The sequence below is a fragment of the Diadema antillarum genome, unplaced genomic scaffold (genome assembly GCF_040938485.1).
Source record: "Diadema antillarum isolate AM-2024a unplaced genomic scaffold, OU_Dant_1.0 scf00000071, whole genome shotgun sequence".
In the NCBI taxonomy this organism is placed as follows: Eukaryota; Metazoa; Echinodermata; class Echinoidea; order Diadematoida; family Diadematidae; genus Diadema; species Diadema antillarum.
This window is the reverse complement of record NW_027270960.1, coordinates 7,118,853-7,135,400: the sequence shown is the minus strand read 5'-3', so window position 1 is coordinate 7,135,400 and position 16,548 is coordinate 7,118,853. Positions and strand designations below refer to the sequence as shown.

At 38.2% G+C, this 16,548-nt stretch overlaps 1 protein-coding gene across 2 annotated transcripts in view; it reads left to right on the top strand.

Moving 5' to 3' along the window:
• Positions 1-1,340: 1,340 nt before the first annotated feature.
• The window catches only part of LOC139717030 (uncharacterized), a 64,870-nt gene continuing 49,662 nt past the window's right edge, over positions 1,341-16,548 (top strand). The window contains exon 1 of one of the 2 annotated variants that reach the window (XM_071628545.1): positions 1,341-1,475. In XM_071628545.1, the coding sequence (XP_071484646.1) occupies positions 1,428-1,475 (48 nt within the window). In that variant the 5' untranslated portion in view covers positions 1,341-1,427. Of the gene's footprint in view, positions 1,476-8,919; positions 9,081-16,548 lie in introns of those variants that run through there. The other variant, XM_071628546.1, reaches the window with a different exon arrangement.

The window sequence follows — 16,548 nt, the reverse complement described above, 5'->3', positions numbered from 1 at the left end:
ATTGCTACGGCTATCCCAAAGGTATTGACTCAAATAAGTTTGATTAATACGCGTCAGCTCATCGATATGTCGACGGAGATTTGCACATCTCTTTGTCCTTTACACATCTGACGCTGCAACCCCCCAAATTTGCTCTGCCAGTACAAACATGATCAAAATGCTGTATAAAGTACACTATAACGTATTTTCCACCCCAGTAGGGACCTACCCGCAATCCTGTTAACAAATTGGTGCTAACTCAATTTTTGAACGATTTCATCAACTTCAACTGAATCCCATGGGGAGTCTGGAATACACGGGAGCAGACGGATAACATAACCCGATGAGCAAGAAACATGATACCGCCGACGATGCTCCCCATAGGGCGCCGAAAAGTTATCAGAAGACTTGAGATGGTTTCCCATTTATATCGAGTGTTGATTGCTGATGAACTCTTGTTCATTGAACCATGAAAAAAAAAATACGTTGCCATATTTACAGAATGATGATCGATGAAAGCTGTCTACAGGCCTCAACATCTGTCTGCGTTACAATCTGTCTAAGGATCTGCTTCTTGATGTGAACAAAGAGAACAAACAACGTCTTCAGAAGCAATGTTCTGTTCGATTTGATAAGATGCCTTGTTTGAAAGCTTCAATATTTTCAAGTATGTTTGTATCATAAAATAGCCTGCAACATGATTATTAGAAAGCTCAAGACAAGCGTGACTGAAAATCAAAGTTAAAGAAAGTTTCAGGAAAAGGATCTGATATGTTCCACTTTCCCTGTTCAAGATATTCCCTTTTTAAAGTTAATGTTAAAAAAGTGTTTCTATCTATATACTGTGATTATATATATATATATATATCTATCTGTCTGTCTATTTAATCACTTATTCCCTCATTCATTCATAAATTGATTGATTCATTCAATTATCTATCTTTTAACCCATTCGATAGTTCACAGGAGGCATGTCTTCTGCTTGTCAATTATAGGTGAGGAACCAGAACGTTCATACGATAACACTGTTTCTCTGTCAAACCTTGATGAGACGCATTCCCCGACCTCATAAAACCACAAGATACAGACAAAACACACGTAAATTTAAACAAAACTTATCATAGATGTGTTGTAAATTTATATCATCATGATTTCTACATAATTGAGAACAAAACCTGTCTGTCTTAAAACAAAACCTGCTCAAAAAAAGGAAAGAAAATAAAGAGAAATAAAAAGAAATAAAAGAAAAGAAAAGACAGATTAGAGTCTGATATAGGAAGACTATGGCCTGTAAAGAATGATGACACCCGCTCGGAGGGCAAAGGAGGACACGCTGGAGGATTCTACCAGTGCATCCCGCATCCCATCCAAGCGGGAGGACAGTCATATCCCCCCTTTTGTTTTCTCTCCATCTCGTGGGTTAGGGTTCACACAGGAATATTGCTCGAATGTTGTCCCGACGATGGAGTGATAGCGTACTGGAGGCTCTGCTTGAGGTAAATATTTGGAAAATCTTGTCATTCGATGATACTTTATGGCGTTCCCACCTTTTGTTCTCTGCATAATACTGATTATGGCAGGAACGTTGTCGTGTGTTCAGTGGTGTTTGAGCTGGTGTGCTTTATAGTGTGTGACTGGTAGGTGTATAGTTATTCTTATGGACCTCCATACCTTAGGCCCTTTGAGTCGTTTAATCAATCATTGTATGAAAGCATGCTGCAGTAACGCCAGTTTAGGGTGTAGTTTTAAGCGCATAGAGGTCATTACACTATCTTTTAAACCACATTAGGGATAAAATACCACTAGTGAAGGATGGAACATGCTGAATGTTTAATGTGTAATCAGATCTTGTATACGAACACTTGATGCTGATCATAATGCTGACCAGACAGGTAGGTATGAGAATTGTGACTGATCACTTTAATTCACTTATTCTTTGTTAATCTTTGTTAATCTTGAATTAAACGCCCGCAGAAATTACACTATAATCGAATCGAACGTCGAATAAAGTAGAAATCTAGTACACGTGTAACATTGATTTACGTGCTGACTGCTACAGTGTCAGGATGTCAAGCTGTTTGTTAAATTGGCAACACATGCACGTTGCGCTGAACCAGAGATAAACATCTTTCCTTACGTGCCAAACGCTTAATTTGAGCGGTTAAGTTGAAGGGCTCTTAAAAATGTCTATCTTCAATTTCATGTATCAATGTCGGGCATTCCGTCTTCTTGGAAAGGTTGAAGCCCTCTGATGCATACACGCAGCAGAATATCTCGAACAAAATTAGGATCATTAAGTGGTAGTCTCAGGGACAGTCGGTTACTCAATTCCCGTTTCAACTGTGTAGGACCACAATAAAAAAGGAGGGTTAGTCCATGCAATGCTGCATGTGTCATCACATAATGTGTGAATGATACCAGACATGAAGAACCAATTACATTGGCGCTGACAAAAATCGTTACCTTCTCTGTCAAGAATAACATAAATGCCACCACGATATCAAAGAAACGATGAGAATGATATAAATATCAATAAGATATGTTTGATAGTTATTATGTTGGAGTTTCGCGGGTCTATGATATGTCACCTTACGACTATTTAACCGAGAACGGGGTATAAGGGAGGATGAGCATTACCTGGCATATATATAAATAAATAAATAAATAAATATATATATATATATATATATATATATATATATATATATGTATATATATATATATATATTATATATATATATATATATATATATATATATATATATTATTTATACTCAAGGAATAACTTGAAACTTCGTTAGCTTCTTTTTCTTTCAAGATCACACCGAAGAATGGTAGGTGCACAAAATGTCTAGATATACAAGGGATGTGTAGACTGGCGATCCTGATCTCTAAAAGAAGACCCTAATTACGCTTCAAACTACAGTTTGTCCTAAAAAAAAATTACAATCAGATTTTCGCATTGATAACACCCACTATGATTAAACTGTCTATATGCTACTTCAGGGTCTTAAAATGTAACACCTTAGGTCTATTTTGCAGAAAACCCCATTCGATTTGGTTAAGCGGTCACAGAGAAATGTGAATTGTTGTAAAGCATGTCATGAGTCTGATTCTTCCAGGTTTAGCACTTGGATGCTCTTGTGTATGAACACAATAGACAGAACTTGGAGGGAGGGGATTCCTGACATGCTCTACAAAATTCCTCATTTCTCTTTGACCACAGAAGCAAATCGAATGTTTTTTTTTTTTGTAAGACGTGGACAATGAGTTATAGTTTCGTATCCTGAAATTGTATTTGGATTGATTCACTATTTCTAAAGTTATCATTGCGGAGGGTCCCGTTGTAATTTTTTTTGTACTTTACAGAAGCTTGTTTCCATTATGCGTTTTCAGTGTGATCTTTGTGTGTTTAGGATATTATCACTGTATAATCATTTTCTCTGATTTCTAATGTATATGCTCTGATACCAGATGATATCTTTATCATTCTAAACCGAAATTAGAGTTTGAAGACATTTTTAGGGAACGAACTAGGGCCTATACTTGGTCTAAGGTCTATACTTGGTTTTCGTCCTGTATAATCATGTGATCTCAATCGTACTGTATAATCATGAACTGAACTGAACTGAATTGAACTGACCCTGCAACACAAAATAAAAAGTCGCATGACTCGATTTAAAGGGAATGGCTAGTAACCGATCTGTGGGAATCAGTGGGAATGCTGAGGGATGATTGTTCTAATCCTTGTGGGATTCATTTAAGAGTACATTATATATCTACTGACTATTGTGTGAAAATTATTTGCTTCAGAACGGTCTCACATTCAAGTAATGTGCAGTTTAGTGTTTCCAGGTTAGCATGCTTGGTCAGCGACGGGGCATTAATCTGCACAGTCTTGAATATGAGACCATTCTGAAGCAAAAAATTTTCACACTACAATAGATGTATAATGTACTCTTAAATGAATCCCACAAGGATTGGAACAATAATCCCTCAGCCTACCCACTGATTCCCTCTGATCTGTTACTAGCCATCCCCTTTAAGTGAGGATTCAAAATAGGTGAATTGGTTCAACATAGCCAATTTTTAGTTTCTTAAATTTTCCGAAAAGCATTTCTTCTTCTGTATAATCGTAAAGTTTGAGGTCAAAAACCATAAATGAAATCCAAGCAATTATAGCAGAAGGAATACAACCCATTAACTTTCCTCAGCTCAACCCCTTATACAGAGGGATACACCGGAAGGTGGTAGCCTGGTGGTATAGTATGCCAATCGTCAAACTGCTGGACATCATTAGGGGAGATGGAAGGAGAGTCCGTATGATCATATCCGAAACGAGTTCCTTAAAGACAATTTATTATTTTCCTGTCTTTTCTCGAAGGATTGTTAAAAAAAATAGTATACAATACTGCATTGTCTATTAGGGCAGGCCCTATTGTTGCCAGCGGGATCGAAACAGGTATGTCTGTTTGGACGTATCCACTATGCTACATCAGTAGGTAACACTTTGATTGTTGGCTGAATAGCTCTCGGAATCAGATGCCAAAACGGTCTGAAAACAAAACCCAATATAAGCACTGAAAATGAATAAATGATAAAACAATTTCTTTCCATAATAAAAAAAGAAGAAAACCACGTTATTAATGTCAGCAAACTATTATTCAAGAAGAGTGAATTGATACGATCATTAACCGGAAAGTCTCTACTGGTGGATATTGTACTAAGGAATTACTAAGACTTGATTAGCACCTTGAAGTTGGCGACTGGAAACTGTGTCTTGAGATGGCGTATTGAGCAACGGCGGTCTGTAATGCACGGCATACAATGTTATACTTCGACATTCATTGCTCAGATAATCAACAACATACTCGAAGGGTGTAACGTCACAGTGTAAACACATTCAAGAAATAGCAGACGAACTTGACCTTTAAAGAGTGGCAATTATTCATTGACACGTGGAAGGCAACAACTCATCTTTTTATGTCGCAAAGCACAAAACCATTTGATCAAAATAAAAATACACATCTTACGAAATAAAGAGAGAATGCTATCTATAACTGCATGCAGGAATTACCATGTTTATTAGTATTGTTTGACTCTAACAGAAGAGGCAGCAACAGAAGCATTAAAAGAGCGAGTCTTCACTCCATGTTGCTCTTCCCTTCTTCTTCCTCTCCTCCTCCTCCTCCTCCTTCTTCTTCTCCTCCTCTTCCTTTCCCTACTCCTCCTTCTCCTCCTCCTCCTCTTCTTCTTCTTCCTCCTCCTCCTTCCCCTTCTCTTCCCCCTCCTCTTCCTCCTCTTCCTCCTCCTCTTCCTTTCCCTTCTCCTCCTTCCCCTCCTCCTCCTCTTCTTCTTCCGCCTCCTCCTCTTCCTCCTCTTCCTCCTCCTCCTCTTTCTCCTCCTCCTCCTCTTCCTCCTCTTTCTCCTCCTCCTCCTTCCCCATCTCTTCCCCCTCCTCTTCCTCTTCCTCCTCCTCCTCTTCTTCTTCCTCCTCCTCCTCCTCCTTCTTCTTCCTCCTCCCCCTCCTCCTCCTCCTCGTCCTCCTTTGTGTAACACGCCCTTGTCCTGTATCAGATTTGGTTTTATTGTTATGCAGTATATACACTCGTATCATTTCTTCTGTAAGTTGTCTATGTTGCAGATGAATATATTGCATATTAATCATACTCACGAGTTTCATAAAACCAGAGGAACTGTGATATACAAATTAGTTTTTTTTTAGACCATTCATGAGGTTGCATGTCGCTAGGCAAATCAATTAAAATAGGTCCTAATTTCTCTCCTGAAGAAAGAGAGAAAAATGAAATGGAGGAGGAACAGATATAACAAATTCTAGCTTATAACCTGCAAAATTGAAAGAATACAACATTCTTTTGTCATTGACATTACAGATTTGAAATAACGTGGTAACAACCTTAACAGCATTCTTAGTTTAGATTTAAATGCATCAACACTGGGGAAAATCCTTATATCCAAATTAAGGTCATCTTAAAGATTAATGATAGTATTTTGTATTCAAAGATATGAGAGATGAGGGGGGGGGGGGGGCGGCCGAGTGAATAAGAGGAAGAGGGATAAAAAAGGAGGGAGGCGGGGTGCTCCGCAGGGTTGGAAGATGCCAAGATGCATGGTAGACATCCGGAACTCATCAACCGGGTACGCTTTGCTATGTTCACCTTGCCTTCTAGAAAAAAAAAGAGAAAAGAAAAGAAACGAAACGAAGGACAAACATGGGATGGCGACAGAGAGAGAGAAGACGTATCATCGCAATACGGTAATGATCAGATGAAGGGGATGGAAAGGGAAACGGAAGGGTAGAATGAGAAGGAGAACAGGAGAAGAAAAACATGATAAACATAGTAAACCTTTACGTGGCTTCCACTGTCACTGTAGATAATTACAAGGAGAGTAAGAAAACTAAAGGGACTTGAATTGAGTTAGCAACATATTATGATGCAATTGGTAATGATTTGATGATGGTGATGATGATGATGATGATGATGATGATGATGATGGGAGGATGAGGAGGAGGAGCAGAAGGAGCAGGAGGAGGAGGAAGAGGAGGAGGAAGTGAAAGAAGAGGAGGGTGAAAGTATCAAATCGCGAGCCATGCATGGACTGCTGTGGTCATACTGATAACATTCATCACTATCGTCTGGAAGATAAACAGACGTGAGAGGGCATGTCACAGCTGCGAGCCAGGAAACGAACCATCTCACAGCGATCTACCTGGTTGTCATGACATCTCGCCGTCTGGAACAGCTATCTACTTGATCTTAAAGATATTTTTTTAGCTTTACCAAAATGTCACCAAATTGGAGAAAAAAATGAAGAAGCATTACTGTTTGGATCTTTATAATCTTTATTTTAGAGATCTCAGTTTGGTGTCACTTTAGGTGTCAGGTATATCCTTGATTATCCAATCTTAATTCATTACGTCTGTACTGAGTTTCCACATAATATGCCCTGCTTTGGTTTGCACGTCACTTGGTGTATCAGAATTGAACATATTATGAGCGCTCATTGACTAACCTCTCTTTCAGAAAGCAGGGTGAAATAATATTATTATTGCCGATAACGATATTATGTCAGTTACACTGTACATGTGGAGGGAAACAGAGTTTTGTGGAATTCTTTTTGTATTTTCTTAAAATTGTTGTATATTCGTGACATCATGAAATGTAGCATTCCTCTCATTTAGTGATGGCTCCACCGAAACGAAAAGAAAAAAATCACAACTTTTTAACAGATTAATAATTATGTTCGATTATTTTCCTGAGACTTCGCTGATGTATATATTTCTGTATATAAATATTTGAATTTTTTTCTCCTTTACTCCTTTGACGCCAAGCACCAGTGAGTGTATTGTGTCAGAACGAGCTCTTCATGTGCTCGTCTACCGTCTAATATTTTCTCACAATGTCTGCACAACAATGAATATGTAGGCCCTATAAGATTATAATAATATCATAGCCATGAGCAGATAGTGATTAATCTCGCTAGGCCATCGATTGATGAATTTACCTTTTTTTGGGGGTGGGGGTGGGAAGGGGGGGGGGGGGACAGGTGTGGCAAATGAGACCAATAATGTGTTTCCATTTACTAACGGAACTATCAATATCATTACTTTTTGCAGTGCCATGAACATGTAGAACATTGACGGCAATTAACAATGTAGGCCTACGTTAATGATATGAGGTGTATAGTTGATGCATGTTCAGTGCTTGCCTATTTTTACCTGATCTTACAGTTCCTTGAAATCAGCTAATGAAGTACTGTATAATGATGTCGTATCACTGACAACACTTTCGACTGCCAAGCTACAACTAAACTTTCATTACTTTTGACTCCACCTTATGATTGGCGCCGAGACCAGGCGTGTCTTCATCAGCCCGAAGTTTCAAGGGTCGTATACCAAAGTGCGTGGCTTGGCCCCAGCTGCCCTTATTTCAGAGTCGCGCTCTCTCTGTTTATCTTGGAATGTACCGAAAACAACTTTCCAAGGCGCCCCTCAGTGTTTTCTCTGCAAATCCCGCATGTGACTTGGGTCGTGGTCCGCACACGATAACTACCGTGTGGTGTTCGATTACAACACCAATGTGGGCTGCGTTTTGTCCCATATCTGGGTACGACTGCTACCAGCTTGGCTCACTACTGAATGGAAGGAACCGGGCATCAGGAGGCTAGCTCGCCCATCTCGCCCCTGCCCGATGCCAAAGACGCAAATTATTGATGGAGGAGCAAGACCAGGGAAAGTGATCTCTATTTTTTGATCCTCATACCAGTTTTATTTACCACTCAGTTTGCGTCAATAGACTTCCGTCGTTAGATGAGAAATTATAATCCTATTTTGTTGGTAATGTCAAGCGACGTTTGCTAGTGTCGTCTGGGCCTGCAGTTCACATCAAGGACCAGCGAAGATGCATTCTTGAATGAAAGCAGCACAAAGAACAGCTGTGTTCATGTGGCAACGCGTATGCCTGGACGAAGGACATCGGACGGAGGCCCATTTTCTTGCTATTCCTAACGGTATTCGCTCTGCAACACTACATCTTTCTTCAAAGCTTACCAGAATGAGCACATGCCACATGGGACTGTGAATGTGTCAGAGACTTTGTATTGATAGGAGAGGTCAGTCTATGGACTTTGTAGTGTTAGAGAGAGGACATTAAAAAGCGGGGGAAAACGGATTTTCATGTTGACGTGAAGATTCTCTGGGAGAAGGATTATCTCCGAAGGCCATGGAACATGGTGCTTGGTGGACATTTTTCCCCCCTTTTTGATGTCGATATTGCCTCGATCACGTTCGTGATAGTATTGAGCGCGCAGTGGAGTCGGCGCTTTGAGAGTCTCCTTTCGTAGCTGATCCGAAAGCTCAGCTTCTCGTGAAGATTTTTAGCTTTGTTCCAAGAACTTTTACTGAACTCTTTTGATTGATCATCCAAGCTATCCGTCTGTCCCTGCAGCCACGGCATCAATCCGTTACATTCGGGATTTACCGGACTGTAACAACCACACCACTCCACCAGTGCCTAGTTCTACTTACTAGTCATCACTGTGACTGGCCAGTTATGCTCAAGGGACGCTTGTCAGTAAAGGTAGTGTATCATGAAGTACCTGGTAGTGTTGATTCAGAGAAGAGACAATAGAAAGAAATGTACAGGAACAGGACCAGTCCCTACTTCTGTATCAGATGTGATTGTGATGTGATGTGATGTGATGTGATGTGATGTGATGTGATGTGATGTGATGTGATGTGATGTGATGTGATGTGATGTGATGTGATGTGATGTGATGTGATGTGATGTGATGTGATGTGATGTGATGTGATGTGATGTGATGTGATGTGATGTGATGTGATGTGATGTGAATGTGATGTGATGTGATGTGATGTGATGTGATGTGATGTGATGTGATGTGATGTGATGTGATGTGATGTGATGTGATGTGATGTGATGCGATTGTGATGTTGTACAAACAATGATGGCATTACAATGGTACAACCTCATTATATCAGTATGTCTCACCACTTTAATAATAATGATAGAATATTTAAGTTTAGACATTGTCCTTATATACTCAAAAGGTATTTAGCATACAGATTAGTGTTCCCTTCCACTTCTTATCAGATGTATATTGTTGATGCATGGTGGGTAGCAGACAGGCTGAGGTAAGCAGCCAAAAACTTAAATGCATGATAACCTTTGATATTCAGAATATTCAATTTACATGTATGTTTTTGTTTTGTTTTGATTGTTTGACTTTTTTTGTGGAGGAGAGGGAGGGGGAGGGGGCATGTATTTAAATCTTTGATGTGCCCTCTTCAATAGATGTAACAAAAATGAATTATCACTGTGATGGGATATGATATATTATGTTTTCCCACTTTGTGCTCTATCTCAATGTCAAATAAATCTTGTGAGAATATGATCTAGATATTGCTGTACTCAGTGTACTGGCACTTGAGCCAAAGAAAGAATACTCCTCCATGGATGGCTCTTTGTACTGAAAGATAGGGGGGGGGGGTGGGGGGAACCAGATACAAATGTAACATACAGTGTATCCTATCCTACCTGGCTATACAGAATTAGCCTGGGTTTGAACTGACATCATTGTGAAAGAGGTATTTGCTATCTTGTACCACAGCACCATGAAATCACATTCACATTTCTGTTGAGTGTCGAAACTGATTGCATCTATTGCCTTGACCCAAAATGATTATTAGCCTCTATTCAAGGAGGGATGGACACACAGATGAAATTATGTTTTCTTGGTTTATTTCTTCAAAAAATGATTTGATGGGGTTTATCTTGTGACTTGTTTTATATGAAAGAGTCATCAAGTTATAATCTGTGTCATGGATAGACCTCCTGCTGAAGGTAAACAGAATGTTATCAAAGACTCAAATGCCTTTTTGTAGGTGATGTTCAAGATTACCAAATTAAAGGGATAGATGACATACATTGTAGATAAATGTGTTAAAAGAGTTGCTGAATTTTCTGTCATTTATAGACAACATGCTATAGTAATAGCAGCACCTTTTTTTTCTTCTCTGGATAATTTGTTCTCCCTCAACCCCCCCCCCCCCAAGCAAAACAGATAACTAAATAAATAAAGAAAGAAAGAAAGAAACAACAACACACAGGTGATTGTAATACGCTGTACAGAGTTAGCAGCTAGACTCTCAGGCATAAATAAGTGCAGTGTATGAGTGTCCAAAAGATACATGCAGAGATGATAATAAAATCCTCACTCACTGATGGATAATTTTAGTTTTTCTCTGCCAGTTGGTGAATAAAGGCAGCTGATTCATAAATAATGAGCAGGATCCATTGATCTTACTCAACATTTCTCTGAGAATGTTCATCCTGGTTTCAATATTACCCTGACATTAACAGAACAACAGAATAGATTTTGAGCATTATATACATGTAAGATATTTGTTTTTAACCCGTTCGGTACAGGAACCTGGTGACCTGGGTATTATGGGCATTTCATTCAGTATGGAACGGGTTTATAATTCATCTTCTTGTTAAGAATAGGATCGAAAATTCATCAAAAATATCCATTTCAGTTCAAATGTCTGAAGTGTCTTTTGCTGTTCAAGACTTCAACTCTGATTCTGATTCAAGACTCTGATTTTTGAGAAATATCTTATTGTGGTGTTTTCAGTTTTAAAGGTCTAGGCCTACTGTAGTCTATACGCCGAATATTTCGTGAGGTTTTTATTTTCGCGAATTTCGCGAGTCGTGTCCTATTCACGAAATTGAAGACATGTGAAAATATTGACTGTGATCGCGTACTTGATTCTCCGTTCAGTACAGGACTCCACGATCGCGAATTTAACCACTCGCGAAACTGTCGGGAATTTCCGATTCGCAAAAATTTAGACTCGCGAAATATATGGCGTATACAGTATTTACCATCATGTTTCTAAATTCTCATCCTCTGAACACTAGACCGTGTCTGCTTTTTGAAGACAATTTTCTTTAAAAACTATGTTTATCAGGTGGCTTGTGTGCATCTTTTCTGTCACCAGGATTTTATGGACATTTTGGAGAGAATTATATGTCAAGGAAAAGCTTACAGTTTGGCAAGTGTTATTGCCGGATTAGAACTTGCCCAGAAAATTGATGGTTAGTAATGTTATCAGGATTTCCATCATGGTTTTCCACCAAGTTCTCGTCAAAATACAAGCCTTTCAATCAGATTGAATAAAAAAGTCAAGCTATTGGTGATTCCCCGATGCGTTATAGGCATCATGGTTCCCCTATCAAATTGAGTGACAAGATTGGGGCACAGGTTGAATTGCTGATAATATAACATTTAATGGGAAAAGAGAAATGACTGTTTGATGGAACTTTCTGTGAACCGCTAGAAGTAACCTCCAACCTCGGACAGGAAGGAGATTTTTTTTTTTTAATAGCGAGATGTTAGTGTGTTTGTTCACAAACATCTACAAACGTTCAATTGATAAGTGATTGCTTGCACGTACAAAGTTGTTCAAGATTCAGAATCTTACAGAACTTTATCCACCCCCCCCCCCAAAAAAAAAAAAAAGGTGTCTCCATTCTTAGAATTAAATCTCTGATGGTGGTATTGGCTGCTGGAACAGTTTCTCTGGCTCCTGAAATTTCTCTGATATTCAGTGTTAGAGGTGAGACTTGTTATCAAAAGAGTAGATTCATTTCTTTGTGGTGTTCATGCTCTTTAGAACAGTTGTTTACCATGTTGGCTCTTTTCTTCAAGTCTGCTTGTAAAACTCCAGTCACTACCGCTCTAGCACCCCTGATAATATGTCTGCATGAGATTGGCCTCAAATATCAGCAGCTGATTTGCAGACTCTGATGTCCATAAGTTGAGGACGAACTGATTTTGCTACAACATGCATTTCCCATAGACCGAGTATACTTGGGACTCGTCCTCAACGGGTTAACAAGAATGTCATTATAAGATTAAGTCATTCATTGAAATTGAATACTGTACCCTTTGGATACTGTGGAGAGTTTCCTGCATTCATTGAAATTGAATACCTGTACCCTTTGGATACTGCACCCACAGAGACTCCAACCCAAAGCACCTTCTGATCTGGAGATTCTCCCGCCTGAAACCCCTAGCAAACGGGAGACTCCAAGTCGATGTGTGCGAAGCGCAAAGTTCCTAGGGTTCTAGATGCTCTCTGGTGCTATCTAAGGCTATTTTATTTCAACATACAATAGCAATAAGTAAGAAATCCTTTCCAACGGGAGATACAGAGCCAGGGCGGGAGGAATTAAATCTCAAACGGGAGAACGGGAGATTTTGCAAAAATAGGTTTTCGGCGGGAGATCTCCCGTCGAAAACGGGAGAGTTGGAGTCTCTGCACCCACGTTACCTCTGGAAGTGGAAACATACCCAATGTGACTGCATGTCAAAATGAACGAAAAGTCGCGTGCAGTGATTTTATATGAGGACTGAAAATAGGTGAAATGGGTCTACCTAGCCAATCTTGAGTTTTGTTCATATTTTTTTTTTTTTTTGTAAGCAACTCTTCTTCTACAAATTGTACATTATGCTGAAGTTTGGGATCTTGAAACAAACAGGAAATTGTGTTTTTAGCAGTTTTTCTCAAACACTTTTTTTTTTGTAGAATAGTGTGATTAGGTGTCATATAGAGTCCCCTTTCCTTTTCATCCCTCAAAAACCCTCAACACACCCTTCACTTTCAACTCTAATAACTTTAAAAAGAATTATAATGCTACTGCTTTGAATGTGTTAAAAAAGCGTGCTCAATTTCAGCTCAATCTGATAATCCCTTCATTTGTTGTTACTCTGGTGGTTTACATCCTGTTTTTGTTTTTTTTTTCTGTCGCATTCATCGCACAGCAAGCGTGGCTTGGTAAAGAGTAAATGCTTTCTAATAGACCTTGTACTTCAGAGCTTCTTTTCTCAGTTCACACTTTTCCGGAGTGTATGCTTTCTTTCCAGTATTTAGATAGGTTAGGAGAGTCCATTTGAGTCGAGTTATACATCATTTTAAAGCTTAAAGTCTGCTCTTTCAGAATCTGCCCTAAAGTAAAAATCCATGTGTGGCGACTTTTTGTTGGTTTTGTGATGCAGGGTCACATGTACACTGTCCTGTAGGAAATATAATGGTAGTGAATGTAAATGCTTCAAAATTGGAATGGCAATGAAATTTGTGAAGCTCTGTTTTCAAATTTTCTTGGGAGCAGATTCTGAAGCATGTCAAGGAAGGGTCATCGATTGTTGCGATTTTTTTCCCCCTTTTTTTAGGTCACATCAAGGGAGTTATAATCAAACTAGTTGATTGTGCCATTGAATCACATCTAATGCAATCCACATGTTGCATGTCAGACTCTTTGTATGATGAGCTGCTCATTCAGCTAGCAAGAGGAAAAGGTAACTATTGAAAACTAAACAGAGCCAAACTTTTATCTCAGCCAGACTGCCTGAAAGAATAGTAGGAGCTAAGTGTGTCTTGAGAAATAGCCTAGTGCTGTCCCAGAGTAAATGCTCGTTTTTCATTCTTGCCTTTACAAGGACACTAATGACATTTGTGTTCACTGGCTCTTAAATTGACTGGAACTTCATTTGATACTATTTCTGCCAGGTAATAGCATTAATCTAATTAATATTATAGCTAATGTTGTCACTGCTTTATAGCTCTCAATGTTTGAGTTGTATTTCCATTTCCAATTGTTTACTGCCCCATTTGAAGTATTGGCCCACAGACAGCGTTCAATTTTCATTCTGAAAATACATGCATGCAATCAAGACAATCTGCAGTTTTTATTTTTTGACATGCAATTCATACAGGGGGAAGGAGGAAGAATCATGTCTGCACTAGGAAATCTGGGCATTGCCAGACCTGTGTTGTCCAAAAATATTAAAAGCTTTTATGCTATCTTGGTGTGCTGGAGCATTCATAATATTTGAAAATTTATTATGAGGGTAAAATAATGATATGAATTGATAATGAAACTATGAGGATGATAGCAATTCTCTTCATCATACAAGTATCAAAAGATGAAATTATGACTCGGGCAGGATGGTATCTGAACTGGTAACTAGACTACTTTTAAGACATTGTAGGTGTTTTCAATAAGACCATTGATTTTTTTAAAAAAATGAGGTTAGAAAAGGTGAGTAGAATGAAATGAGGACTCCAATGAATAAGAAATTTTAAACAGAAGCAATATTTGATTGTACTTAGTGTATGTACAGCATATTGTTCCACCGTTGGACATAGGAAATAATTCAAAATGTATATTGCATGAATTTGTGAATGGTTTAGGAGCCTATCTTGCTTTAGGCAACTTTAACAATTTGCAGACCCAAACTGCTTTATTGATGGTGTGACATATTGAATGTAATCACATGACATATCATATCAGTGACATCAAAATAATTCAATTTTTGGCTGACCCACTTGTTTAAGGAATGGTAGGATTTTTGTTGATGATTAATTATGAATGCAAACATACAGTCATAGACTGTATACTTTGCAAGGTAGATCAAACAGGGAATATTTTCTTTAGATGCTCAATCATGACAATCACTCCAATGAAGAAATTGGTTCTTTTGAAGAATCTATTTGCAAATTTGCAATCCAGCCAAAAGTGTGATGGGTAAACATTAGGGCAAGTCCAAGATAACACGCGCGTTACGTATGGGACATTCAGAGACTTTTATGACCTGAAAAATAGTGTTAATGGTCTTTGATCATATTGAACTTCATCATGGTGATTGATATCTAGGAGAAGTATAATCATGTAAAAAATTGAGAAAAATGACCGTGACAATTAAATTCTAGAAGAGAAAATAATTATGTGCCGTTACGTATGGGACCAGAAAAATTTGTTTTTTTGAACATTTTTTTCAACCTCAATACTCTCTGAAAGTATTTCATTCTACAACTTGTAACTCACTGTGATGAAAGTCACAACACTCAAGATTATCACAGGTAAGTTTCATGTCATTAGGCAAAAAGCTCTAATTACAGGTTCTAATTAAAGACAGACATGACGTGTTACGTATGGGACAGTTACGTATGGGACAGTTTGTCCCCCATTCATTTAGTGTGTGAAGAACCATGTTTATGGGTATTTTGCATAATTATTGAAGTAAAATCAGTTGAAACTACTCAAATACTGATCCAGATTGTCAAGGAAACAATATTCCCCAAATATTCACCATCATAATCATATTCAATCATATCTTTATATTTTTATGACCAACCTGAGTATGCATGCCCTTTGTCCCCCATTCGTTTAGTGTGTGGAGAACCATGTTTATGGGTATTTTGCAAAATAATTTTGCAAAATACCCATAAACAAATTTTTGCATAATTATTGAAATGGAATCAGTTGAAATTACTCAAATACTGATCCAGATTGACAAGGGAACAATATTCCCCAAATATTTACCATCATAATCATATTTAATCATATTCTATATTTTTATGACCAACCTGAGTATGTACACATGCCCAATTTTTATCAGGATAGTTACTACTGAAAAATTGAGTAGTTTAAAGTGTTTACTTCCATTGATGAAGGGCACTTTGCCATTTAGTTTCAATAAAAAACAACTTGACACAAGAAATATTGATTTTAATAAATGAGCAATACCTGCTGCGTAGAACCCCAGTGATCGAGTAGATATATGATGTCTGTCTAGCAGTCAGGTCATTGATTCGAGTCACACCTCAGTATGTTTACCCATGAATTTTGTCGTGGCTACTATTGAAAACTGAATAAGGACAATTTGTGTATCACTTGCAATTTAAAAAAAAATCATTTTACCTTATACTTTTTTGAAATATCACAACCATTTCAAATTGGATCTCCATCACAAAAACTTTGAATTCCTGTAGTCTTAGGATTGTATGCTCTCTAGTAATTCATATAATTGGTTTCCAATCATCTCATTAAATGTTGAAAACTGAATCCCCATTTCTACAAAAAACTATACCATCCCTTTAATGCTGATTTTTCATTGTGTATTTTGCCATTTTCCCCTCCCCCTTTCTGAAAATTGTTCAGTCAAGTACATGTATTGTTTAAA